Consider the following 27,538-nt stretch of genomic DNA (forward strand, 5'->3'; position numbering starts at 1 on the left):
ACCTTGCCCCGATTTAGAACTTGAACCTGTGGACCAGTTTTATCCCTCTCCAATTCTCTAGCCATGTATTCATCTCCCATTTCCTTCTGTTCCCCTCACTAGCACATGGCACTGGAAGTAATCTGGAGCTGATCACCAACGAGGTCCTGGTTTTTAACTTTTTTCCTAGCTCTCTATAATCACTCTGCAGGACCTCATCCCTATTTTCATTTATGTCATTTGTGCTAACATGTACAATGACTTCTGGCTGTTCACCCTCCCCCTTGAGAACATTCTGCAGCCTCTTTGAGACATCCTGGACCCTGGCACCTGGGAGGCAACACACCACCCTGGATTCCAGTTTGTAGTCATGGAATCTTCTATCTGTCCCCCTAACTATCAAGTCTCCTATCACTAAGGTCCTGTTTATCTTTTCACTTTCCCGCTGTGCCCCATCTTATTCTTTTTGTAACTCAAAATGGTGCCAAATAGTGGCGACAATACATATTCCACTGTATCTTCATAGATTTATGTAACAATAAAATCATTCATTCAAGTAGAGAAAGGATATTGATTACTGCCTTTGTTTAAAGTTGCTCTGTGAATGAAAAGTTTACAAAGATGCTCAGAGAACTTTAAAACATAAAGACGAATGAGTTGGGGCAGATGAGTAAAATAAATTAATCTTGAATAGCATCTACAACCTGACACGGTTTAATGTTAATGGTGGCCTATTTGGTTACATCTGAGCATGCAATAAGAACTTCCATCATCATCAGTGGTCCCTCACAAATGAGGATGACTCGCTTCCATTCTCAAAGTTAGTGCACAGGTGTTCAGTCCAATGCGGCTTCTGCAGACTCTGCCACACTTGGTCATGAGAAGGGGTGGGTGAGATGTTGATGTGGCAGGTTAATCCTTATGCTGTTTTCTTCTGGCTTCTGCTTTTTCCACAACAGCAAGTACAAGGTGCTCAACACCTTCCCAGATATTCCTCTTCTACTTTGGAGTGTCATGGACCAATAATTCCCAGATGTCAGTGGGAATGCTGCACTTCAGTGAGATCTTAAGGGCATACCTGAAGCGTTTCCTCTGCCCACCTTGAGCTCGCCTGCTGCTAGAGAGAGTAAAGCGCCTGCTTTGGGAGTCTCGTATTGGTTATGCAGATGACATGCCCAATGCATTACAACCAATCAAGGATGGTCAGTGCCTCAATGCTGGGGATATTGACCTGGTTAAGGATGCTGATGCTGGTATGTCTGTCTTCACAGTTGCCGCCAAGAGTTCAGGCTCTGAGCCTGTAGTTCCTACTGTGGTATTTTATATTTATAAATATTATATATATTTATATAAACTCCTTCCAGCCAAGCTTGCCCCTACCCCAGGCTCCCCACCCCCAGTTCCATGATTTCACAACCCTCCATTCTAGTGATTTTACAATCACACACTGACCACCAGCACTCCATAGGCACAATGGCTGGATCTGCCCTGTCTTTCTCGTCCTCTCCCCTTCTTCCCATTCTCCTCACCTCAGACCTTGCGCTGCAATAGCGGGACGTGCAATTGTTTTTCTACACTCGACTGCAGGCAATCTACGGCTAAACAGTAGTGCCTGGTCTCCAGTTGGCTTGTACTCCCCTCATCGGTGGACTAAGATCTTGTGCTGCTAGGCCAATGTGCCACAGTTTCCGACCATTAAAAGAATTCTCGCAGAGGCACCTTTCACTCCCTCAGGATGAAGTTTGGGACCTGGAACATCGGGACCCTTCTGGACAGTCCCGCCAGTAACAGACCGGAACGCCACACCACCATCGTTGCCCAGGAACTCAGGCGCTATGATATTGACATTGCCAACTCCTACCTGGCAGGTAGGGGAAGGACAGTTCAAAAGGCAAGGCTGCAAAAGAGTGTCACATCCATGGAGTGAGCTTTGCTGTCAAAAACGAACTGGTGGACCAACTCAAAAATTCCCCCGCCTCATTACGTTCTGACTCTTGCTCAGAATCAGAATGTCATGGTATTCGGTACATGTGCAGCAATGCTTGATGCAGCAACTGAGGTCAAGGAGGAATTCTACTCGAGCTTTGACCAATCGCTCCCACAGGTCCCTGCACCAGACAAACTAATCGTCCTAAGTGACTTCAATGCGAGAGTCAGCAAAAGGGTAGATCTTTGGGATGATGTATTCAGGAAAGAGGGAGTAGGGAAGCAAAACTTTAACGGCACGCTTCTCCTGACCAAATGTCACGAACACAAATTCATCACCGAAACACTGTTCTGCCAAAAGGACAAATACAAGACAACATGGCAGCTCCCACACTCAAAAAACTACGTCATTATTGGAGCAAGGGAACAGAAAAACATTAAAATCACCAGCATCATGACAGGAGCCAACAACAGCCAGATGGATCATCGCCTGATCCAAGCCACGATCAACATAAACATAGCAGTGCAGTAGAGGAGCCAACAGAAGCAATGCCACAAGGAATTCAACATTGAGGCACTCAAAAACCAATAAAGATAACCTCATATAACCAGCTCTTCACCACAAACCTAGTGACCTTCAGTGGCACTGAGTCACAGGATTCCAACAGCTTCTGGTCTGGCCCTCAATGCCTGCAAAAATTCAGTCAGACTCAGGAAACACCAAGACTGGTTTGATGAGAATGATCAAGAGATCGAAGAACTGATGCACATATCATTTCTGAGCATTAAGCGACAACTACATTCATAAGAGAAAAAGCAGGCCTACAGGCGACTGAAAGCCAAGGTCCAACAACGAAACCATGACATAAAGAACAACTGGTGGGTGGAGAAATGATTTGGAGGGAGTGAAAGGTGCCTCTGCGAGAATTCTTTTAATGGTCGGAAACTGTGGCACATTGGCCTAGCAGCACAAGATCTTAGTCCACCGGTGAGGGGAGTACAAGCCAACTGGAGACCAGGCACTACTGTTTGGCCGTAGATTGCCTGCAGTCAAGTGTAGAAAAACAATTGCACGTCCCGCTATTGCAGTGCAAGGTCTGAGGTGAGGAGAATGGGAAGAAGGGGAACTGGGGTGTACAAGGTTAAAAATCACACAACACCAAGTTATAGTCCAACAGTTTTATGTGGAAGCACTAGATTTCGGAGTGCTGCTCCTTCATCAGGTGGTTGTAGAGTATAAGATCGTAAGACACAGAATTTATAGCAAAAGTGTACGGTGTGGTGCAACTGAAATTATAAATTGAAAAAGACGTGGATTGTTTGTTTAAGTCTCCCATCTTTTAGAATGACCATGTTGGTTTCAGTTCTTTCATATGTAAATCCCAGACTTTTTTTTTGTAAAGTTATATTCGCAAGTGAATCTGGGTGGGGAAAGCACTGGAAGGCACTTACTGACCAAACACCCAAGGTCCCATCCCACTGTTGGATAAGGACAGAGTGACACTTATGAAAGACAAGGAAGCCAACAAACAATGCTGGGGGAGCACTTCAGAGACCCCCACAACCAGGGCTCAGTTACCAATCTTTCTTGACCACATACCACAACACACTATACTCTGTGAGCTCAGCAACACTGCAGCCTGCACGAAATAGGCCATCCACCAGCTGAAGAACAACATGGCTGCTGGAGTGAACAGCATCCCCATTGAGGCAATGAAATGCAGAGCAAAGAGGTCCTAATGCAGCTCCACACTATTTTCTGCCTTATTTGGAGGGAGGAAAGCATCTTGAGAGAGTTGTGAGATGCCACAGTCATGAGGATTTTTAAAAAAGGGAACAGGCCTGACTATGGTAACTACCCCAGGGAATTTCCTCCTGCTAAGAGAAAGTGAGGTGCAACCTTCCCCTGCCACTACAGGAAGTGCAACCTTTCTCTGCCACCACAGGAAGTGCAAAACCTGCGTCCACACCTAGCGCCTCACCTCTGTCCACGGCCACAAAAGGATCCTTTCACATCCAGCAGAAATTTACCTCCACAAATGTCATTGACTGCATCTGTTGCACCCGATGTGACCTCCTCTATATCGGGGAGACAGGACGCCAACTTGCGGATCATTTCAGACAATGTCTCTGAAACACCCACACCAACCAACTCCACCGCCCCATGGCTGAACACTTCAACTCTCCCTCCCAATCCACTAAGGACATACAAGTCTTGGGCCTTCTCCATCGCCAAACCCTAACCACTCAACGCCTGGTGGAAGAATGCCTCATCATCTGCCTTCGGATCCTGCAACCACACAAGATTAATGTGGATTTCACCAGTTTCCTCATTTCCCTCACCCCACCTTATCCCAGTCCCAAGCCTCCAACTTGGCACTGCCTTCTTGACCTGTCCATCACCCTTCCCATCTATCCACTCCACCCTCTTCTCCGACCTATCACCTTCCCCCCACCTTCATTTACCTATTGCATTCTCAGCTACCTTCCACCCAGCCACACACACCCTCCATTTATCTCTCACTCCCAGCCCACAAGCCTCACTCCTGATGAAGGGCTTATGCCTTAAACATTGATTCTCCTGCTCCTCGGATGCTATCTGACCTGCTGTGCTTTTCCAGCACCACACTCTCGACTCTAATCTCCTCCTGCTGTTGGCCATTGGAGAAGTCATTGCCAAGATCCTCCTCAACCATCTCCCCCATGTGGCTGAGGAATAAGAACTTTAATTAGTATAGGCATGACACATCTCCATGGCCACCATATCCTGAGGTGAGACTTGAACACAGATCTTCTGTCTCCAAAGTAAGGACACTACCACTGTACTACATCACCTCCTAAAACACTTGGCAATGATGTATGACTTCTCATGTCCAAGTACTCTCTACCTCACTTTCCAGTTCCAACTACTCCCTATAGTTGCAAGTTCATCTCACTTCTACTTTGCTGTCAGAATGCCTGCCCAGCTAGCAGTCAACTATCTTCATAATCTGTTTGCCCATGGCCAGGAAGTCAGTAATAAAAATCAAAACAATAGGAAACCCTTTTATACTTCCCAGCCATATCCTGTTCCCTTCCCATGTTATCAAGACCAATGCATTTTGTTCTATCTACACTTTATTTCCATAACATGGCAGCAATATAAGCTATAAAAATCAGTAAACACAGTCTTGTGGAGTGTTAAGTTTTTATTTCCTAAGAGAGATTACATTTGTGTTGAAGCACCAACTACTGTAATCGATAGCTCTCGGGTACTGCAGCATACTTTTTGTCTCTTCACTTAACTGAGTAAATTATGTGAAAGGAAAAATTTAGAACCATAACTACAATTTCACTGGAAAGTAAATAATTCCAAATCAATATTTACCATAATGGTGCCCAATCAAATCTCCTAGTAAATTTAATTAGCTTTAATAACTCAAAAGAATGTAAACAGCATTGGCCTTTTATCAGCAAAAACACATTCCAAATAAGGAAGGCAGGCATGGAGATATTTCAGCAAGAAAAACAAACTTAGTAATACAATGGATCATCCATCTGCCACTATTAAGCTATAGTCTTTTTCTTTATGTAAAAATATGTTCTATGGCAACCTTCAGTACAAATCAGTAATAGTTTGATCATTACAATTTGGATGTCAATGGACAACTAGCAACAAGTTAATCTGGTTTAGAGTTTGGGATTTTCAATTTATTTGAATAAAAACTTCATTAGAAAACTGCTAAGTAATGGTGACTTCTTGTAAAATATCTCGCTTTCTTAACAAAGTTTAGAAGATCCAGACAAAAGCTACTTTCTCAATCCAATTCCAAGTTAATTACTTGACTTTCATTTAAATTGTGGGTAACAGCCTATAGTAACTAAGGTTTGACTTTTATTACTAAAAATACACGAGTAGGCAATTTTGCTCCATTTCAAATCATGACTGAGAAAAGTAGATCGTAGGCACATTTCCCGAAGTACAGCATTAATTGGTAGGATTCGTGGTATAATGGGAGGTCTAGTTGCACATAAAACAAATACTTCTATGATCTACTAGCTAGAATGTGAAATAGAGCATCAACAGATACCCAGAAGCTGCTAATTTGGACAGATAACCCCTCACATTATATTTACATACATGAAGCAATTCTCGATAGAACATCACTGCCAGAACCATCCCAATGTCACAGCATCCACCACACTATGAGGTAATGATTGCCACAGGTTTGTGACCTTTGGTAAAAGTAATTCCTCCTCAGTTCTGTTCAAAATTCAGTTTCTAGTTCTAGACCCCCCTACAGGAGGAACATCCACTCTGCATCAATTTTGTCAATTCTGCTTAATACTTTATATACTTCAAATAAATCACCTCATTTTCTTATAAACCATGTAGACTATAGATCTAAACTGCTCAATTTCTCTTCACAAGACAAACCCTTTATCGCTGGAGTTAATGGTAAAACTCCTCCAAACTGCTTCTGCAACTACATCTCTCCTCAATTAAGAGAACCAAAACTGAGCACAATATTCCAGGTGCATTAATGCCTTATACAATTGCAACAACACCTCCCTACTTTTGTACTCTATTCCTTTAGCAATAAATTGCAAAGTCCATTTGCCTCAACTAGGAGATAGTGAGGACTGCAGATTCTGGAGAGTCAAAGTCGATAAAGTGTGGTGCTGGAAAAGGCACAGCAGATCAGGCAGCACCTGAGGAGCAAGAGAGTCGATGTTCAGGCATAACCCTTCATCACGATTCTATTTGCCTTCCTTATTACCTGCTATAACTGCATACTAGTTTTCCATGATTCATGTACGAGCATACTCAAATCCCTCTACATCAAAGCACTTTGCAGTTTCTTTCTATTTTGTTACTAAGTTGGGTTTCTATTCTTTTGATCAAAACGAATAACTTTACACTTGCCCACATAAAATTCCATCTGCCACATTTTGGCCTATACACCTTGTAAATTTTTTATACCATTATCGGAACTTACTTTCCTACTTAGTTTCATGTCTTCTGCAAATTTAGCTATTGTGCCTTCTATCCTCGCAAAGTCATTAACATAGATCGTAAATAACTGAGGCCTGAGAACTGATCATAGTAGCACCCCACTAGTTAAATCATGCTGACTTTGCCCCTACTTTACCATCATTGCATTTGCCATCCTAACTACTGACTCAACCTGCAAGTTTATTCCAACTCCTCCTTTCTGTCAATTAGCCAATCCTTTATCTAAACTAATACATTATCCCTAACCCCATGTAATCTTACCGTGTGTATTATCCTTTTTTGAGAAATCTTTCAAATGCCTTCAGAAATCCACATATATTACATCTACAAGAACAAGTTACATTGCTTGTAACAACTTTGAAGAACTCAAGCAGACTCAAAGCAAGTCAAACACAATTTGCCCTTCATGTAACCATGCTGATTCTGATGGATTGTATTTCAACTTCCCAAATATCCTGTTATTACTTCCTTAATAATGGATTTGAACAAGTTCACAATGACCAACATTAAGTTAACTGGTCTATATTTTCATAGCATCTGTCTCTTTCCCTTTTTGAATCAGGACATTGTATTACTATTTTTAAGATTTATTTGTACATGTCCAGAAGCCAGAGAATTCTGGCATTTTAAAACAACTAGATCCACTATTTCTGCTATCACTTCCTTCAAGACTCTAGGACAAGACCATAAGAAATAGAAGCAGGAATTAGGTTATTCAGCCCATTGAGTTTACTCTGCAATTCAATCATGGCTGATAAGTTTCTCAACACTATTCTCCTACTTTTTCCTCATAATCCATGATCCCTTTGATTCTTAAGGACCTATTTATCTCTGTCTTAAATATACTCAATGACCTGGCCTCCACGGACTTCTGTGGCAATGAATTCCATAGATTCATCACCCTCTGGCTGAAGAAGTTTCTCCTTAAGTCAGTTCCCAATGGTCTTCCCTTTACCCTAAGGCTGTGCCCTCAGGTCCTAGTCTCTCCTACCAATGGAAACATCTTCCCAACATCTACTCTGTCCAGGCCATTCAGTATTCTGTATGCTTCAATAAAATCCCTCTCCCTGCCATCCTTCTAAACTGCATTGAATATAGACCAGAGTCCTCAAACAATATTCATATGTTAATGTTCTGGAGTTAAACAAAGGTAATTGGATAAGCATGAAGACAGATTTGGCTGTGGTAGAGTGGACATGAAGACTAAAAAGTAGGAAGGTTGATGAACAGATATTCAATTCCTCCCAACTAATGTATATTCCAGAGAAGAAGACACTGGTAGAATATATAGCAATGGCTGAGCAAGGAAGTTAAGGATAATATGAAAGCAAAAACAAAACATGCCATTATTGCAAAGGCTGATGGCAAGATGGAAGATTGGGAAAATTTTAAAGATTAAAGATTAAATATGTCCTGGTATTATTCTCGTGAACCTCCTCTGAACACGCTCCGGGCCAGTACATCCTTCCTGAGATATAGGGCCCAAAACTGTGCAGAATACACCAAATGTGGTCTGACTAGAGCCTAACAGAGCCTCAGAAGAATATCCCTGCTTTTATATTCAAGTCCTCTCAAAATAAATACCATCATTGCATTTGCCTTCCTAACTACTGACTCAGCCTACAAGTTTACCTTGAGAGAATCCTGGACTAGAACTCCCTAGTCTCTTTGCACTTCAGACTTCTGAATTTTCCCACCATTTAGAAAATAATCCATGCCGCTATTCTTCCTACCAAAGTGCATAAGCACTGACTTTCAGACGTTGTACCCCATTTGCCTCTTCTTTGCCCACTCTCCTAACCTGTCCAAATCCTTCTTTTGCTCTTTCTATTTATAAAGAAACTCTTACAGTCTTCCTTTAAATTACTGGCTAGCTTACCCTCCTATTTAATCTTTTCCCTCTTTATTTCTTTTTTGTATTGTTGGTCTTTGTAAGCTTCCCAATCCTCTGGATTCCCACTGCCCTTCCCCACATTATATGCTTTCTCTTTTGTTTTTATGCTATCTCTGATGTAGACCATCAGGTCCTTGAAACTTTTAATTCCAATAGTTTGCACAGTACTGATAGACTAATGATAACGAGTGTTCCATGCTCCTCTTTTTCTACAATTTCTGTATTTGTTACTATTGGGGTGATATTATTATTCTCTACTATGAAAATTGAAGCAAAATATTTATTTTGCTTTTCCACCATTTATGTTCCCCACTACTAACTCCCCAGTCTCATCTTCAAAGAAACCAACATTCATTTTAGCTACTTTCTTTCCTTTTATAAACATAGAAATGTTTGCTATTTTGCTAGTTTGCTTTCATAATTTCTTTACTATTTTTATTACTTTTTTTGGGAAACCCATCATTAATCTTTAAAATTTTCCCAATCTTCCATCTTGCCATCAGCCTTTGCAATAATGGCATGTTTTGTTTTTGCTTTCATATTATCCTTAACTTCCTTGCTCAGCCATTGCTATTTATTCTACCAGTGTCTTCTTCTCTGGAATATACATTAGTTGGGAGGAATTGAATATCTGTTCATCAACCTTCCTACTTTTTAGTCTTCATGTCCACTCTACCACAGCCAAATCTGTCTTCATGCTTATCCAATTACCTTTGTTTAACTCCAGAACATTAATGTAAGACTCAAACAAATTTGAAATTCGAGCATGCTGACAGAACATGCTAAAATAACAACAGCTAAAGTATAATGAATACTTGTAAAAACACTACAGAAAGTTAGTTAGGCAAACAACATGGCAAATTTCATAACAATGTTAAATAATCAATAACACATGTGAGATAGAACCATTTCTAAGTTACTATCAGAGTAGAAGTATTTCAGGGGGAAAGAAAAGAGTTCCAGAGTAGCTTTGGATAATTTTTACAAGCCAGCATTTCACAATGTGGAGGTGCCTCTTCCACTAGATGACTCTTCCATTCAAACTTCAAGATCCTGAAGAGTAAGAATGTGTGTTGTGAATAGGCGAAAGAGAGGACTGTAGATGCTGGAGATCAGAGTCAAGATTAGAGTGGTGCTGGAAAAGCACAGCAGGTCAGGCAGTATCTGAGAAGCAGGAAAACGTTGATTTTCCTGTTCTCCAGATGCTGCCTGACCTGCTGTGCTTTTTTCATCACCACTCCAATCTTGACTATGTGTTGTGAATGCCCATTTACAAGAAGTGATAAAATATAATATGGTTAGAAAGGTTTGATTTGAAATAAACAAAAACATACTGTACCTCTTCATACTGGTAGTCTCCTTCACTTTCTTCTGTAATAGTAACCTCTGTAGTGGAGTTAAGTTAAGCAAGATACAACTGCATCAAATTAACACTTGCATAACTTTATTAATTTTAATTAGTGATCAACATAATTTATAGAGATAATAAATTACTATTCCTAGTCTGGACAGACAAGTGTAATAGCTACAATAGAGCCATTCTGCAAAACTTGTCAGGACTGCAAACCTCAGTAAAGGCAACACATGTGATTACTTTGGAAATTGGATGATAGAAAGAGTTGACAAAATGGTAACAACACATCCACACTTCAATAAATGGGTATTGCTAAAGCAAAACTATAGCTAAAATTACTGCAACTGTTAAAATCCCAGTTGACATTATTCCAGGACAAGGGTTAGTGGCGCTGGAAGAGCACAGCACTTCAGGCAGCATCCGAGGAGCAGTAAAATCGACGTTTCGGGCAAAAGCCCTTCATCAGGAATCCTGATGAAGGGCTTTTGCCCGAAACGTCGATTTTACTGCTCCTTGGATGCTGCCTGAACTGCTGAGCTCTTCCAGCACCACTAACCCAGAATCTGGTTTCCAGCATCTACAGTCGTTGTTTTTACCTATTATTACAGGACAAGTCAAAATCAGGATTTAAGATAGTCAACATGGTTTCGTCAAGGGCAGGTCACGTCTCACAAACCTCACTGAGTTTTTTTGAGAAGGTAACCAAGCATGTCGATGAGGGTAGGGCAGTTGACATGGTATACATGGACTTCAGTAAAGCCTTTGATAAGGTTCCAGATGGTAGGCTGTTGGAGAAAATGCAGAGGCATGGAATTGAGGGTGATTTAGCAGTTTGGATTAGAAAGTGGCTTTCTGAAAGAAGGCAGCCAGTGGTGGAGTCCAGTTAGATTAGATTAGATTACTTACAGTGTGGAAACAGGCCCTTCGGCCCAACAAGTCCACACCGCACCCGCCGAAGCGCAACCCACCCCTTACCTAACACTACGGGCAATTTAGCATGGCCAATTCACCTGACCTGCACATCTTTGGAGTGTGGGAGGAAACCGGAGCACCCGGAGGAAACCCACGCAGACACGGGGAGAACGTGCAAACTCCACACAGAGAGTCGCCTGAGGCGGGAATTGAACCCGGATCTCTGGCGCTGTGAGGCAGCAGTGCTAACCACTGTGCCACCGTTACTAGTGGTGTGCCACAAGGATCTGTTTTGGGACCACTGCTGTTTGTCATTTTTATAAATGACATAGACGCAGGCATAGTTGGATGGATTAGTAAATTTGCAGATGACGCTAAAGTTGGTGGAGTAGTGGACAGTGTGGAAGAATGTTACAGATTGCGGGGGGACTTGGATAAACTGCAGAATTAGGCTGAGAGGTGGCAAATGGAGTTCAATGCAACTAAATGTGAGGTGATGCACTTTGGGAGGAATAACAGGAAGGCAGAGTACTGGGTCGATGGAAAGATTTTTCGTAGTGAGGATGTGCAGAAGGATCTTGGAGTCCATGTACATAGATCCCTGAGTTAATCTTATCTCTAGAAAAACACTGTTTCATACATTTAACTTCAACTAGAACTTGAGCAATTAAAAAAAAATTCTGACCTTCCTAAACAGATATCCAACTAATGCTCCTCACCATTTACCATGTCTGTTCATAAAACCTCACAACACAAGTTCCTATTTTCACTTCAGGGACTTCTTCTCTCATACTTCTGTTTTAAAAAATAGCTCCAGAAATATTGGCAGTTAACCATTAAATCTCCTCATATACACATAGATCAAAATCCACATGCCACTAGTCCAAAATCCAAACTCTAAAACAAATGAAATGAAATAAATTTAAAATATAAACATCACATCATAAACAGCCCCACCAAAAGATTAATAAAAATGTATCTTTAAGAGATATTTTTGTTACCCATTAAGAATTATCCAAACTCTATATCGCACAAACAGTTTACATCAATCTATTATTTACATTATAGATGCAACAAATTACACAGTGACTACATTTTGTATAAGCCCATGAGCATCATAGCACTTGTTGTCTTTCATAAGTGCTTCTGATAAAGCATCTGCTCTATTATTTTCTTTTCAAAGCACATGAATGGCTTTCAAATTATACATTTAGAGAATTAAACTCCACTAAAATAATCAAAGTTCTTGTCCTTAAGTTATTTGAATAAAATCAAAGGCTTGTGATCCATAAAAACAATTGCACTTTCCACATTGTTGGTGATGGTTATTTCAAAATGATGCAGAGTCTACTCAAGATTCAATATCTCCTTCTCAATTGTTGAATGTTTTTTATTGATAAGTCTCCAGTTTCTGAAAATTAACTGTCAGGCCATTTGATCTCCATAATGTCAATTTCCAATAAAACAGTCCCATAGCAATGTCACTGGTATCAACAGGCAGTTTGAATTGCTTCTCATAATTTCTCATGAATTATATGTATCTAATTTATTTAATACAGTCCTCCAACCATGGAATAGGAAGACAGTCTATTTTCAATACAACATCAACTTTGCAGCAATCAAGACAAAACCTTTGTGGCCCAACAGTTTCTACACCTACAGCTCTCTGGATCAAGTCTATAAAGGATGTTGCATGCCCTACATTAACACTATGAACTGCCAAAACTGTTTGCCCAGCCTATTCCCATAAATTGATTTATTATTCTGTAATAATCTTTGTAAGTCACTTCAACAATTATCTGGAAGTTAGAACCTCTGTATTATCCAACTTAATTGTTAGACAGTTAACTTTTCATTTTTCAAGTTTTCTAATATTTTTATTTCACCTCTTAATTCTCTCACTACCAAGTACATTTTTCTCCTATCATCCTGTTATAATATCTTTTTAATATGTTAACATGGCACACTTAGTGAATCTTTCTTCTGTTTGGAGTACTCACAATAAATATACATAATTAAGTTTCTTTTTGATTTGAATAAGATTCAGTGAACTTTGCTTTTTACAGCTTCCCAGAGACTGGGAGCTATACAAATATCTTGTATTTCAAACTTTAGCTGTTTTTTATATGCTATAGTTTTCATTTTGTGTTAAGAACCTTTGGAATGCTTTCAGACAACTTCCAAAAGTTACCTTAGATATAACAGGACTTTGATCAGATGGGTCAATAGGCTGAAGTGTGGCAGATAGAGTTTAATTTAGATAAATATGTGGTGTTGCATTTTGGAAAGGCAAATCAGGGCAGGACTTACACATTTAATGGCAAGGTCCTGGGGCGTGTTGCTAAACAAAGAGACCTTGGAGTTCAGGTTCATAGTTCCTTGAAAGTGGAATGACAGGTGGACAGCATATTGAAGACGTTTGGCATGCTTGCCTTTATTAGTAAATGCATCAAGTATAGGAGTTGGGAGGTCATGTTACAGCTGTATAGGACATTGGTTAGGTACTTTTGGAATATTGCGTGCACTTCTGGTCTCCCGCTATAGGAAGGATATTGTGAAACTTGAAAGGGCTCAGAAAAAATTTCCAAGGACGCTACCAGGATTGGAGGGTTTGAGATATAGGGAGAGGCTGAATAGTCTGGGGCTATTTTCCCTGGAGCATCAGAGGCTGAGGGGTGACTTTATAAAGATGTATAAAGTCACGCGGGGCGTAGATAGGATAAATTGCCACAAGGTCTTTTCTTCTTGGTGGGGTTGGGGAAGAGGGGGGGGGGGGGAATTCCAAAATTAAATGGAATAGGTTTAAGGTGAGAGGGGAAAGATGTAAATGGGGCCAAAGGGGCAACCTTTTCACACAGTGAGTGGTGCATATGTGGAATGAGCCACCAGAGGATGTGGTGGAGACTGGTACAATTACAACATTTGAAAGACATCTGGATGAATATATGAATAGGAAGGGTTTAGTGGGATATGGGCCAAATGGAGGCAAATGGAACTGGATTTATTTAGGGTATCTGGTCAGCTTGGGCAAGTTGGGCCAAGGACTCTGTTGCTGTGCTGTACATCCTTATGAATTTATGCTCTCATCAGTTTCTCTCTGAAATTTGAACCATAAGCTGGAAGCACAGTCTTTGAACTTCGGTTTATCAATTTTTCTTTCATTAAGTGGTCGTCCACCTCTTGACTGCATATGAGTTCAAAGGGACTTAATCTTGTGGACTCATATGTAGCGTCCTTAATGGAAATCAGTAACAAGTAATTCCTTTATTTCAAGTGTTAGGTCATTTTTGACAATAAAGTCTAATCATATCCGCCAAAGTTTGATGCCATATTTTAATACACCTTAAGATTGCGGGTGATAAGCAGAAGATATAAATTATTTATTCCTCAACCAAGAAAAACTTCTTTGAATACTTTCAACATAAAATATGAACCTGGATCTGATTGTCTTTCTTTGGGTCATCTATATCTTGTAAAACATGGAATTCATTTTTTCACCATCACTTTGTCATTTTTTTTTGTAAAATCATACGTGCCGGAAATCTTTCCATGATACTGGCTCCCATTCCTGGTATGAATGAAGAAATGGAGACTACCTCAAATACTAGCCAAGGAGGAATGGGCAGTAGTCCATAAGGACCTATATGGTTCTTCAAATGTTGGTATCATAAGTAAAGGCATGCGGTGACAGTACAGGTTTCCTCGCTACTTCAGAATGTCTGGCAAAATTTGACCACTTCTTTAATCTTTGGCAATAAAAATGTTAATATTTTAGCTAAGATTTTCCTAATACCCATATGACTTGGAATTTGTGAGCCATTTGTAAAATGTTATTCTGACAATCAGATGTGACGACCACCTGATGGCTTACTACCCATTCCTCTTCTACTGGTATTTGAGGTGGTCTCCATTTCTCCATTTATACTTTATCTTTCAAGCAATAACACTCAAGTATTGTTTTTCATTGCACTTGTGAGTTAGCGGTTTGGTATAACCTTTTCAATTCCAATCCATTTGTTGCATTTTTATTAAAGAAGATAAGTGAAATATAACAGCTTTTTAAGAATGTCTTATTTACATTTTCATGTTTTAATTTATTTATTTGTGCTGTGGGTATTGCTGGTTGGCCAGCACATATTGCCTGTCCCTAGCTGCCTTTGAAAAGGTAATGTTGAGCTCCCTTCTTGAACCACTGCCGTCCACCTGCTGCGGGTTGAACCACAATACAGTTGGGGATGGAATTTCAGGATGTAAACCCACCAACAGTGAAGGAACAGCAATATATTCTCAATTCAGGGTGGTGAGTGGCTTGGAGGAGAACTTAAAGGTTGTGAGTGTTCCTATGTATCTGCTGCCCTTGTCCTTCTAGATGGAACCAAAAGAGAAAATGCTGGAAAATCTCAGCAGGTCTGGCAGCATCTGTAAGGAGACAAAAGAGCTGATGTTTCGAGTCTAACTGACCCTTTGTCAAAGCTAAAGGATGGAAGTGGCTGTGAGTTTGAAAGGTGCTATCTGAGGATTCTTGGTAAACTTCTGCAATGCATCTTGTAAATAGTACACACTGCTGCTGAACATTGCTGGTGCAGGGAGTGGATGCTTTTAGATGTGGTGCCAATCAAGCAGGCTGCTTTGTCTTGCATGGTGTTAAGCTTCTTGAGTGCTGTTGCAGCTGCACCCATCCAGGCAAGTGGGATGTATTCGATCACACTCCTGAATTGTACCTTGCACACAGTGGATAGGTTTTGGAGAGTCATAAGGCGAGTTATTTGCCATAGTATTGCTAGCCTCTGACCTGCTCTTGTAGCCACTATCTTTATGTGGCGAGTCTAGTTGAGTATCTGGTCAATGGTAACTTCCAGGATATTGATAGTGGGGGATTCAGTGATGATAACATCATTGAATGTCAAGGGGCTGTGGTTAGATTGACTCTTACTGGTGATGGTCATAGCCTGCTATTTGTCAGCCCAAGCCTGGATATTTTCCAGATCACGCAGACTGCTTCAGTATCTCAGTAATCATGAATGGTGCTGAAAATTGTGCAATCACTGGTGAACATCCCCACTTCTGACCGTGTGATAGAGGGAAAGTCATTGATGAAGCAGCTGAAGATGGTTGAGTCCAGGACACCATCCTAAGGAACTCCGACAGAGATCTCCTGGAGCTCAGATGACTCCAAACACCACAACCATCTTCCTATGTACCAGGTACACCTCCAACCAGCGGAGAGTTTGCCAGCTCACCCCCATTGATTCCAATGCGAGGGCTCCTTGATACGACACACTGTCAAGTACAGCCTTGGTGTGTCACTCTCACCTCACCCCTGGAATTCAGATCTTTTGTCCATATTTGATCCAAGGTCGTAATGAGGTCAAGAGTTGAGTGGTCCTAGTCGAATCCAAACTGGACGTCACTGAGCAGGTTGTTGCTGAACAATGCTTGATAGCACTGTTGATGACACCTTCCATCACTTCACTGATGATCGAGAGTGGGCTGTTGGGATGGTAATTAGCTTTTAATGTACGTGACGTACTTAGGCAATTTTCCACATTGTCAGGTCAATGCCAGTGTTATTCCTGTACTGGAACAGCTTGGATAGGGAGAGCAGCAACTTCTGGAACACAACTCTTCAACACTATTGCCGGAATGTTGTCAGGGCCCATAGCCTTTGGCGTATCCAATGTCTCCAACTGTTTCTTGGTATCATGTGAAGTGAATCGAATTGGCTGGAGACTGGTATCTGTGACATTGGGGAGTAATGGAGGAGGCCAAGATGGATTATCCACTTGACACTTATGGCTGTAGATTGCTGCAAATACTTCAGCCTTGCCTTTTGCACTGATGTGCTGGGCACCTTTGTCATTGAGGATGGAGATTTTGTGCAGCCTCGTTCTCCAGTGAGTTGTTTAATTGTCTACTACTATCCACAAATGGATGTGGCAGGACGAAAGAGCTTGGATCTGTTCCTTCTTCCTCACTAAGATATATCTTTGTTGTCAGCCATGAACCATTCTCTTAAACATATGTGATTGTTAATCCATTGTTTTTTTCTACTAAACTCCCTTCTACATTCATTCCAGCCAACACTGCTCTCATTCTTAATTATCCTTACTAACATCTAACACAATTGTATCTGACCCAAGATTCTCATTCACAAATTGAATGCTAAATTTTACAGTTTTGAGGTCACTGCTTCTGAGGGGATCTTTTACATTATTAAACATTAAAAAACCCAAAATAATCTGATCTCTGTTTGTATTCATAACATATTATTATAGGAAGCTGTCCTCAATATATTCTATGAATTGTTCCTCATGGCATTTTTTGCCAATTTGATTTTTCTAATCTACATGCAGACTACAGTCACTCATGATCAATGTACTGTCTTTCCTACATGTAGTTATAATTCTCTACCCACTACAGATACTCTGAGATGGGAGGGGTCTATAGACTATTATTAGGGCCTTCGTCTCCTTAGTTTTCCTTATTTTCACCCAAACGGATTCTACATCTGCCAGTCTAAGATAATTTCTTTCTATTGCACTTACATTATCGCATGCTAACAATGCTACCCCACCTCATTTTCCTTCGTGCCCATCCTTTCAAAAAGACAGATAATCCTGAATATTCAATTCCCAGCCTAGATCTTCTTCTAACCATGACTCTATAATGGCGGCAAAAATCATTTCATCTCTATTCATCTCTAGCTATGCCATTAATTCATTTATTTTATTCCAAATACAAAGTGCACCCTAAGTAAAGAACCATTAATTTTACTTCTTTGCCTATCGCTCCCCCCTTTGACTTTATCTGCTAGGTGTTAAGTACGAACATTCCATCCATTCTGGGAATTATCTAAATAGTCAAATCTGTAATGCTGTCATGTTTGCAACGTAATGTTTCCTTTCTCCAGAACCCTCCACCCCTCTAACTTTTTTTCACTTTTTCCAGATGGTGGAGGCAGCAAGGTAGGTAGTGTTCAAGCTCCAGGCCCATCCGCTCCCTCCCACGAGTGACTGCATCCTTCTTTTATGTTACTTTTCTTCATTTAACTTTTGAATCAAAATCATCTTTCCTGTTTTGGCAGCTGCAATGGTGAAGAGAGCTGTTCAGGGGAGCTGTTCAGTGGCTGATCCAGTCCATTCCTTGTGGCCATAGTGCTCACAGCTTGGGCAACTGTTCTAGCAGTGATGAATTTGTCTATTTTTTGCCTCTGAAGTTTTGGCAGTGTCTGCAATGGCGGCAGAGTAAATGATCTCTCAGTCCTCAGGAATTAATTGGGACGGTCAATTGGTTCTTGGGAATTGAGAGTCCTGGTCCTCAAGATTTGGCACAGTCTCTTGGCTATGACAGCAGCTGAAGTATCAGCAGTGATGGGACGGCTTAGACAGAGGCGATGCTCTGGATCCGGTCAACAATGGTGGGATTACTTTGTGTCCTTTCTCCTTGGTATTGTGGCCTCAGGGACAGCTTTTGGTAGAAGCAATGTTCTGCATCCAGTCAGCGGCAGTAGGGGTTATTTCAGCATGCTTCCTCCTTGGTGTTGCAACATCAGGGACTGCTTTGCCGGCCGCAGTGTGTGGTTGCGTCCTGTAGACACTTAGAAAATCAAGAAGCCATGTATGGAACAAAATATGAAATTTGTCCTAAACTTTGCATAATTTATTTCTTTTTGTAATTTATATAATTAAAGTGGCGCTGGCTTAAGATGACTTATACACGTTTTCCTGTATTTTCATGAATTCATGTAACAATAAAATACTATTTTTATTAATTAGTTCAAAACCTTCTCTACAGCCCTAGTTATTCAATTTAGCAGAATACTGGGTCCCAGTATGTGACACCCATGCCACTGGAATAGCTCCCTTCTATACTGTACAGAGTCAGTGTCCCATGAACTGAAACCCATTCTTCCCACATCAATCTTTCTACACATTTAACTCCTTAACTTTATTTGTCCTATATTATGTTGCTCATGGCTCATGTAGTATTCTCAGGATTACTACCTTGGAGGCGCTGCTTTTCAATTTAGCTACTAACTGCATAAAATCTTTCAGCTGAATCTCCTTTCTAGTTCTATTGTTAGAAATGGGGAAAAGTGTTGTTTTTGCAGATATAGAAAAAGCATACAGAAAAGGGGTACAGCAAGAGAACTATTAACTCTGCAGGTATTTAGGGAAGAGTAACTCTACTTTTCAGTGTATAATTGTGGTTAATTAAATACTAACTTTGGTGTGTAATTATTACAGCAAATAAGTTCTTCTTAAAAATTATGTTTTCAGCAAAAAGTTGAGATAACCGAAATGCTTGGACTATACAAAATGATGCAAGATAATGAAATGTCCGAGGATGGAATGTACCAGCAGAATTGATACAAAATGTTAAACCAGATCTTGATGTACTGTCAACAAAATAAAGTGTGTGTCAGAACTTACAGAGGGGAAGGTTGCCAACCTGGGGAAGGGGGCAATGGGCGTGGAGCATAAATGGGCAGAGGCAAAATACTAAGAGAGATTGGGTAATGCAGGAGTCGGGAGAGGTGACCTCACGCAGCTTAAAAGTATAACTGTGTAATAGTTTGAATAATCATCACTTCAATTGCTTCCTGCAATTGGGGTCCTTTCTTGCAAGATCGTAAAATAAATTGTCTTGTTTCCAGCTTTGGTGGTCTTATATAATTTTACTGAGTTTGTTTCTTACACTATCAATGTTCTAAATATCAGTGTAACCAACAATTAGGTTCTTCCCCTCCTATTCCACCCTCCTCTCCACACTGAGAAAATATACTTATCCCTAGCACCAGCCAGGCAAAACAGCCTTGTGAACTTGCACTCGCAGCTGCAAATAGTATCTATCCCCATACTGTTCCCTACCACTTTGACATTCCTTATCCTTCCCTACTTGAATGGCTCTCTGAACCACAGTACAGTGGTCAACCTTCATGCAGAACATGCTCTCAGCCATGTAACTCACAAGAATCTTGGAACTATTAGATAATTACAAGAGCTTAGACTGGTCAAAAGCTTCCACTTGGGACCCCATATCTGCCTCACCTGCAGTCTTACATTCCTGTTCCTGATCACAAACCAATCTGAATTACCACATGAGAGATGTGACCACCACCTACCCATTATGGAAAATATGAAGAGCAAGGATGTCATGTCGACACACATTTTAAATAGGAAGGACTTTTTATTATTGCTTCTTGTGTGATGAAATCTATGAAATTTCTGTACTGTGCATACATTGTATATTGTAACCAACAATCTCACTTTTCATTCGCTAAACATTAAGAAAATAACACTGATATTGAATGTCAAAAACTGTAAACTGAGTAAGCAGAGTTGAACATATGACCCATGCAGTTGCAATATTAAACTCTACATAGTTCCTTCAGAATTGTACAGTTGATTTTTTTAGTAAGTTTCAGTAAGATTATTCGAGCAGTCCTGCTTCAATACAGCACTGCTCTAGAGAACTGAAGGATAATATTAAAGGTAGTCTAATAAGACTAGGCTTCATTTCATTAGTTATGAAAAAGAAATAATCAGAAAATTATTGGCTCTCACATAGGAACAGTACCAACAAGGTGAGTTGAATTCACATTCTCCTGAGACAGACTCAAGATCTGTGAGGGGAAGGCAATGGCAAACTACCACTAACAAAAAAGCCAAGAAATTGGCACAGGTCAACAGATAGAGTCAAGGATATGTCTACAGTTATAGCATATATGACAATAACATGTAAGTTTTTTTTGAATGGGAGCAGAGTGAACTTGGGAATTGGAGTTCAAATTCCAGTGTAGAATTGTAAAGTGATGCATACATCTGTAGTTACATGGCGAGTTCCTAATAAAAACTAGGCTATCAAAGTGAAAACACGTTTACACACAAGGAGTAACAATAAGATCTATTATCCAAGAAACTAACAAAGAAGTATTAAAGATAGCCTTCAAAAGGATAGCCTTTACTAGATTCCAACCTGATTCAGGTTCAGGTACCAAGTTCTCCCAGCAGTTTTTTTGTATACTTCTTATTCAAAATGTGGTACAAATTGTCCTTGTACAATTGCCATTTTTTCAATAAGTATTCTCATTTTACCATGTTACAATACACAATGCTGATACTATCACTGCAATGTTCATGATCACTTATTTCCCTAGTTGCAAACATGGTATTGTTGCACTGGAGAGGATGCAGGAGATTTGAGGAGGAACATAGTGGAGATGTATAAAACTATGAGGAGTATAGACAGAAAGATACCTTTCCCCTTGTTGGAGAGCTTAATGACTCGGGGCAGGAGGTTTGAAGGGGATGTAGTGACAAATGGTGGTGGGAATCTGGAACTTACTGCCTGTAAGGGTAGTAAAGACAGAAATCCTAAGAACAAATAAGTATTAAGATGTGCATATCTGGTGCCAAGGAATACAAGACTGTGGATTATGTGTCAGAAAATAGGATTAGCTCCGTGGTTATTTTCACCAATATAGAGTTGATGCGCCCAAAGACAATTTTCTTTGCTGTAGACCTCCATGGCTCTATAAGCACAGCGTCAAATTCAAGGGACATTTCCGTCCCTTTGCACTTTTTGGTAAGAATCTGCAACAGCAATCTAGTTAAGCCCCGTTTTCTTCAAGGGTTTGTTCAATCTCTTCAGAAAGCCACGGCGAAAGCTGTCACCATCCTTTGCAGGTTTGCATTCCAGATCATAAATACTCCTTGGATAAAATAGACGCTTTCTTCATTTGATTGTTGGCTCACTTGCCAATCACTTTAACACTGTATCTTCTGACTCTTGCCGGCTTTCACCAATGAGAACACGTATTCCCTACTCAGTTCAGAGCACCTTATAATTTTTAACTTCTCAATTAAAACTCCTCTACAACTCTAATTTAAGATTGCCATTCCGCAGTTCGTTGTTCTAAGTTAAGATAATACAAATAAGAACAGAAATCGCCGGAGAAACTGAGCAGGTTTCAGTTCTGAGCAATCGTCACTGAACTCGAAAAGTTTTTACACTCTTCTCTCCGCGGATGCTGCAGGACCCGCTGAGTTTCTCCAGCCATTTCTGTTAACACTTGTCCCAAGCTTGTGGGGACAGCCCAGGCAAGAATGGGATGGCAGCAGATCGCACCGCTCAATCCGACCTGGATCCCACCACCTAGTTAAAAGGGGGCAGCGGCTAGTTAGAACAAAAGTATGGGATTTTGGCTGATTACCCAGCTCTGTGAGGGTGCATTTTTGTTTGGGTGTGGGGTGGGGGAACGCAAGAGTGGTTTGAAGCTGGCCGTTTGTTTCACTGGTTGGAATAATGCAGGCAAGGTGCTGAAAACGCGTCCCCGGAGTTTCCAAACGCACCAGCCTCATTCGGGGCCACGCGCTCGATCCCCAACGGATCCGCGTTCCATCGACAACGGCAAAAACGGTTTCGCCGCGCGCCGCGCGCCGCGCGCCACGCTCAGCGCGGGCTGCACGCCACCCAACCCCTCACGCAAGAGCAGATATGGAAATTTCACACTTGGTTTGATTACTTTTTTCTGGGGGTGAGGGGGTCTAAAACTCTGAAGTGGGAAGCCAAGTTGCAGACCGCAGCTCATGTTTATTGGTGTCACTTTCAAAGAAATAAAGAACTTTGTTTCGCCTCTGCTGTGCCCGACCCCCCCCCCCGGCAATGAACTACCCTGTCCTGTTCAAAGGATACGCTGCAGGTAGTAAGCGCCGTCCTCCTGCTCCTCCGACATCACGGCGTTGGGTTTGCCAGTTGCTCGCGTGCCGTTGCCATTGACACCGCTGCCGCTCTCGCGAACCCTCCCGCGAGAGTTCGCCGGCAGTGGGCGTCCCGTTGCTATGGGAACCACGCTCCAGACTGCGAGGAGTGGAGTATCCTCCCCCTTCCCCCTCAAACCCAGCACCAAAATAAAAACTGAACATCCCTTTCCCCCGCTCGGCAGGGTTTTTACAACTTCTTGACTCAAATAAATCAGACCCTTTTGTAAATTGTAGCTTTCGGGAAAGGAGGAAAAACACACGTTTGTTTATAAAATGGCCCATTTCTACTGAAGCGCGTTTATTTGTTTTGAAACGTCCTGTCGAATCTGACGTCCTGCCACCCTCCTCCTTTGAGAGGCAAGATAAGAAAATGGCTTTAATAACTGGGACTGGGATGTAACTCGTTTATTTTCCGAACAAAAATTCAAGGCAGCGGTGGTCTGTGGCACCTTTAAAGGGCCGTGGATTAATGGTAATCGGCCGGCGGCTCGCCGGGAGAAATGCAGCTTTAGGTTCGGGAAGGTAAGAGGCGCCGTTTGAGTGATTTTAATGAAAGCCTTTTGCGGTTTAATTCTTATCACTAACACCGGCCTCCAGAGGCTGCGCCCCTAGAGCGAGGATTTCCCTGCCATTTCAGGGTTCAAACAGCAGTAACCGCCCCAGGTATGTGTTGTCAGTCGTTGCTGGCTTTTTTTCAGGAGTTTTGAAGGATTGAAATGTTGTTCCTTATTACTCACCCACGGGACCCGAGGCGGTTCCGCACTTTTGTTTACATTTAAATGAAAGGCGTCCAGTGCCAATAATATGCAGATTTAGTCCCTCCCGCCCTCAGCTTCATTGGGTTGTCGTTGTTGTGGAAACAGCTAGGAAAGCAGGAAATGCTTACCTTAAAGGCAGCATCCAAGCTGTGCATGTGTTGTTGTTAATAAATTAGTACACCGGATTAATTACTAATACTCGAAGTTTCCGAGTTTTCCCATTTTATTTCGGCTGCAAACACGTGGTTCACTCTGTTATACAGTGCGCAGAGAACATCCGAAGTAAGGATATGTCCCAGACCCTTTTCATCCTTTCTTATCTCGACTACGAACTCTTCAGCAAAAACGTATAGCTGGGTTGCGCATTGCAAATATTCAAATGGAAGTGCTTCTTAATATTAAAGTTATCAATTGTACTCAACGTGAATTAAAATTGATATTGTGTACAAGAATATATTGCCTCATTGCATTTAATATAGCAAGGGTTAACATGGCCTGCTTCGCTCCACAGAGGGGCAGTGTTTTCCACTAGTTTTGCATATATTACCCTTTTTCCGATATATAGTTCATCAAACGGAATGATCCCACTACAACTTTATTTGGTTCATCGTTTAATTACATTTCAAAAGAATATTATTCATTGTAAAATTCATGGTTTTGTAGTTAGTTAAGCGCCTAACTGTTGTAGCAGTGTATTTTTTCTCAACTTGAATCAATCATGAAATTGAATAATCATACGTATTTAAATTCAAATATAAAGTTGGGATAATATTTGAAATCGAAATATCTAAGCAATATCTCAGAATTTACGTGGAGATTTTTTTCCAAAGGTTAAACGAACTTTATGCGAACTGCTTGTCGCTGATTCTTGCAAGCCCATTTGACCACTTTTAATTTTTATCTGAATCCACAATCAAAGAATGGCTAAGTTTTATAATGGCGTTTGCCAATATTAAACTGTGGTCGGAAAATTAATTTTGGGAGTACAGGATTTTATGAATGGTAACTTTCATTTGTGAAAATTAAATTAATTTATCCGCCTAAGTAGTAAATAAAGTCCTGAAACTGTTCTTGTCTAGTTTGGATCACAGAATTGATATGAAGCTATGGCCAATCGGAACCTTACTTCTCAAGAAGTTTTAAGGTTTTTTTCCACCTACAAGTTTCCTGTCTTTCGATGTGTAGATTAGTTAACTGATAGTAATAATGTTCAACATTTACTGTGAAGTCGATGCTGCACTTTTTTTTCAATATTGTAAAACTGAGCTATTCCCATTCTTCGATGCACCCCATTGATTAATTGCGTGGGCGTCCGAAGCGGAGCGGTTAAAACTCTTATATATCCAGTTAATGATCGCAATAGTATTCTGCTACTGTATGTGTTTAAATGTCAAACCTCTGTCTATGTAAGGGACTGTGGAGGTGGAAGTGGTTTTTGAAACTTTTTTTAACCAAATAGCAAAATACACATTAAAAAGTTAGAGGAACTTGTAGATTGCTCCTGCTGTAACAATGACTGAATTAGTTGAAATTACACGTACAATAAATCTTTTTATAAGACCGATAAAAATATGAAAGTACAATTGCCTATTATTTTTCAAAAACAGTTGAAATGCTACCCTGTTGCTTCTTAATAAATTTAGATTTAAGCTGATGCAAGTGGGAGTATTGTCAAGTGTAGTATGGTATATTTAAATGTAGGTAATTTTAGTCGAGGCAAATTACTGCAGATGCTGGAATCTGTACCATTTCAACAATATATGTGGGAGATCAGAGCGGACCAGACAGCATCCATGGAGAGAGAGCAAGCTAACGTTTGGAGTCTGGATGACTCTGATGAAGTCCTATAGACTCAATGTCAGCTTGCTCGCTCACTCCATCTCTCTCTCTCTCTCTTTTCAATAATGTTGTCTGACTCACTGTGATCTCCAGCTTTGTTGTTTTTAGGTCATTTGGTCACCTGCCCTTAGATTGAATGATGTCTATCTCGGAATCAGATTTTATGCCATCTGTCTTTATGACTGAAGTGGTCAATTATCAACCCACAAATTTTTGAACACGTGGTAAAAAAGGCATCTGGAGTGTGGATTTGCTTCCTTTCCTTCTGTACTACTGCTCTGTCCCATTATTAAGGTTTTTAGATTCAAAGTGTAGTACCAATTGATAGGCAAATTCTCACCATTTTGAATGGTAGCAAGCTGGTGACTAGTCATTAATTGCAATGCTGCTGTATTTCAAAGAGAATTTCAGAGATTCTTTGTCTATCTGGCCCCTTTGTCCTCCTACAACACAGGCCACTAAAGAATTGAAATGCAATGCCTGGCAAAGGAGATGGTTTTCAAGCATCCAAACAGTTGTTGTGGTTGTGTTCGCCGAGCTGGAAATTTGTCTTGCAAACGTTTCGTCCCCTGTCTAGGTGACATCCTCAGTGCTTGGGAGCCTCCTGTGAAGCGCTTCTGTGCTGTTTCCTCTGGCATTTATAGTGGCCTGTCTCTGCCGCTTCTGGTTGTCAGTTCGAGCTGTCCACTGTAGTGGCCAGTATATTGGGTCCAGGTCGATGTTTGTTGATAGAGTCTGTGGATGAGTGCCATGCCTCTAGGAATTCCCTGGCTGTTCTCTGTTTGGCTTGCCCTATAATGGTAGTGTTGTCCCAGTCGTATTCATGTTGCTTGCCGTCTGTGTGTGTGTGGCTACTAAGGATAGTTGGTCGTGTCGTTTCGTGGCTAGTTGGTGTTTGTGTATACGGATCGTTAACTGTCTTCCTGTTTGTCCGATGTAGTGTTTCCTGCAGTCCTTGCATGGGACTTCTACCAAACTTTGAACATCCAAACAGTGTCCAGTTCAGATTTATAACGTAGTAGAAATTAGAAATAGATACAAGGTTTATTGAAACCAGACTCAGATTCAGCATTGCAAAGGAAAGTTGGAAACTGTGCATTAGCATTGTCAAATTTGACACTGATGACAACCTGTGATGAATGCCTTTCCAATTTTTCATAAGAATAACATGTTTGAATTAACGTCATCAATGCAGTTTACATCATTTTAAAAACTGTACATATTTATTTATATCTTCATGCATGGCCCATGTCATCCCAATATTTCTCACTGAAGCTGCTTCATCATTTGTTAAGTCCATGTCGCACTTTTATGAAACTATCAATTCCCTCCTCCAAAATGTACTTTTCATGCAATATGTGCACACTTAATTCATTTTTATTCAACTTTATATGATGGCAAATTTGAGGCACACTAATGGAAGAAGGGCTCCAATCTGGGAAATTTAGCATTTGGCATCCAATTGCTTCAGCTCATATATACTCGTAAGAGATTCGAACAGCCAATATAAAATGGCACGGCTATTGTACACAATGAGCACAGTTTTGACCTCCCAAATGTCGAAGCAAAAAGTAACAAATCAACCACTGAAAAAATACTCCATCAGCAATGTCCCTCACATGTCTGGAATCAAAACTGTGAACTGCACTGTGTGAGTGATAAGCTGGATTTCACTTTGCAGACAATCTCCCAGACATTATTCATGTCTATGTACTGTTCTACTGGCAGGACATACCCACCATAGATAATGGCACGGTGATATAAAATCAGGCAGGAGTTGTCCTAAGAATCCTTTAATATGGGCCCCAGACTCTGAAGTCTCATGTCATCATGTTAAACCTGAGGCCCCTGCTGATCACCACCCACTGTTACCTCCCCTCTTAGCTGATGAGTACTCTTCCAAACAAAGAAATAAAGTACTGAAATCAAGAGCTGAAAATGTGTTGCTGGAAAAGCGCAGCAGGAATTCCTGAAGAAGGGCTGATGCCCGAAACGTCGATTCTCCTGTTCCTTGGATGCTGCCTGACCTGCTGCGCTTTTCCAGCAACACATTTTCAGCTCTGATCTCCAGCGTCTGCAGTCCTCACTTTCTCCACTGAAATCAAGAGGTTTTGT

General features: G+C 40.9%; 2 protein-coding genes across 4 annotated transcripts in view; one reads left to right on the plus strand and one right to left on the minus strand.

The window, feature by feature from the left end:
* The window catches only part of spag16 (sperm associated antigen 16), a 1,014,658-nt gene extending 991,817 nt beyond the window's left edge, over window positions 1-22,841 (minus strand). For all 3 annotated transcript variants that reach the window (XM_072578621.1, XM_072578623.1, XM_072578620.1), the window contains exons 1-2: window positions 22,759-22,841; window positions 10,135-10,181 (exon numbers count right to left, since the gene is read on the minus strand). In XM_072578621.1, coding sequence (XP_072434722.1) covers window positions 10,135-10,181; window positions 22,759-22,798 — 87 coding nt within the window. In that variant the 5' untranslated portion in view covers window positions 22,799-22,841. The remainder of the gene's footprint in view (window positions 1-10,134; window positions 10,182-22,758) is intronic.
* A 133-nt stretch (window positions 22,842-22,974) lies between these two features.
* The window catches only part of LOC140481931 (zinc finger protein Helios-like), a 239,411-nt gene continuing 234,847 nt past the window's right edge, over window positions 22,975-27,538 (plus strand). Inside the window, exon 1 of the mRNA XM_072578632.1 lies at window positions 22,975-23,348. The gene's annotated coding sequence lies outside the window, so the exon portion shown is untranslated. The remainder of the gene's footprint in view (window positions 23,349-27,538) is intronic.

Source organism: Chiloscyllium punctatum, chromosome 10 (genome assembly GCF_047496795.1).
Source record: "Chiloscyllium punctatum isolate Juve2018m chromosome 10, sChiPun1.3, whole genome shotgun sequence".
Taxonomy (NCBI): domain Eukaryota; kingdom Metazoa; phylum Chordata; class Chondrichthyes; order Orectolobiformes; family Hemiscylliidae; genus Chiloscyllium; species Chiloscyllium punctatum.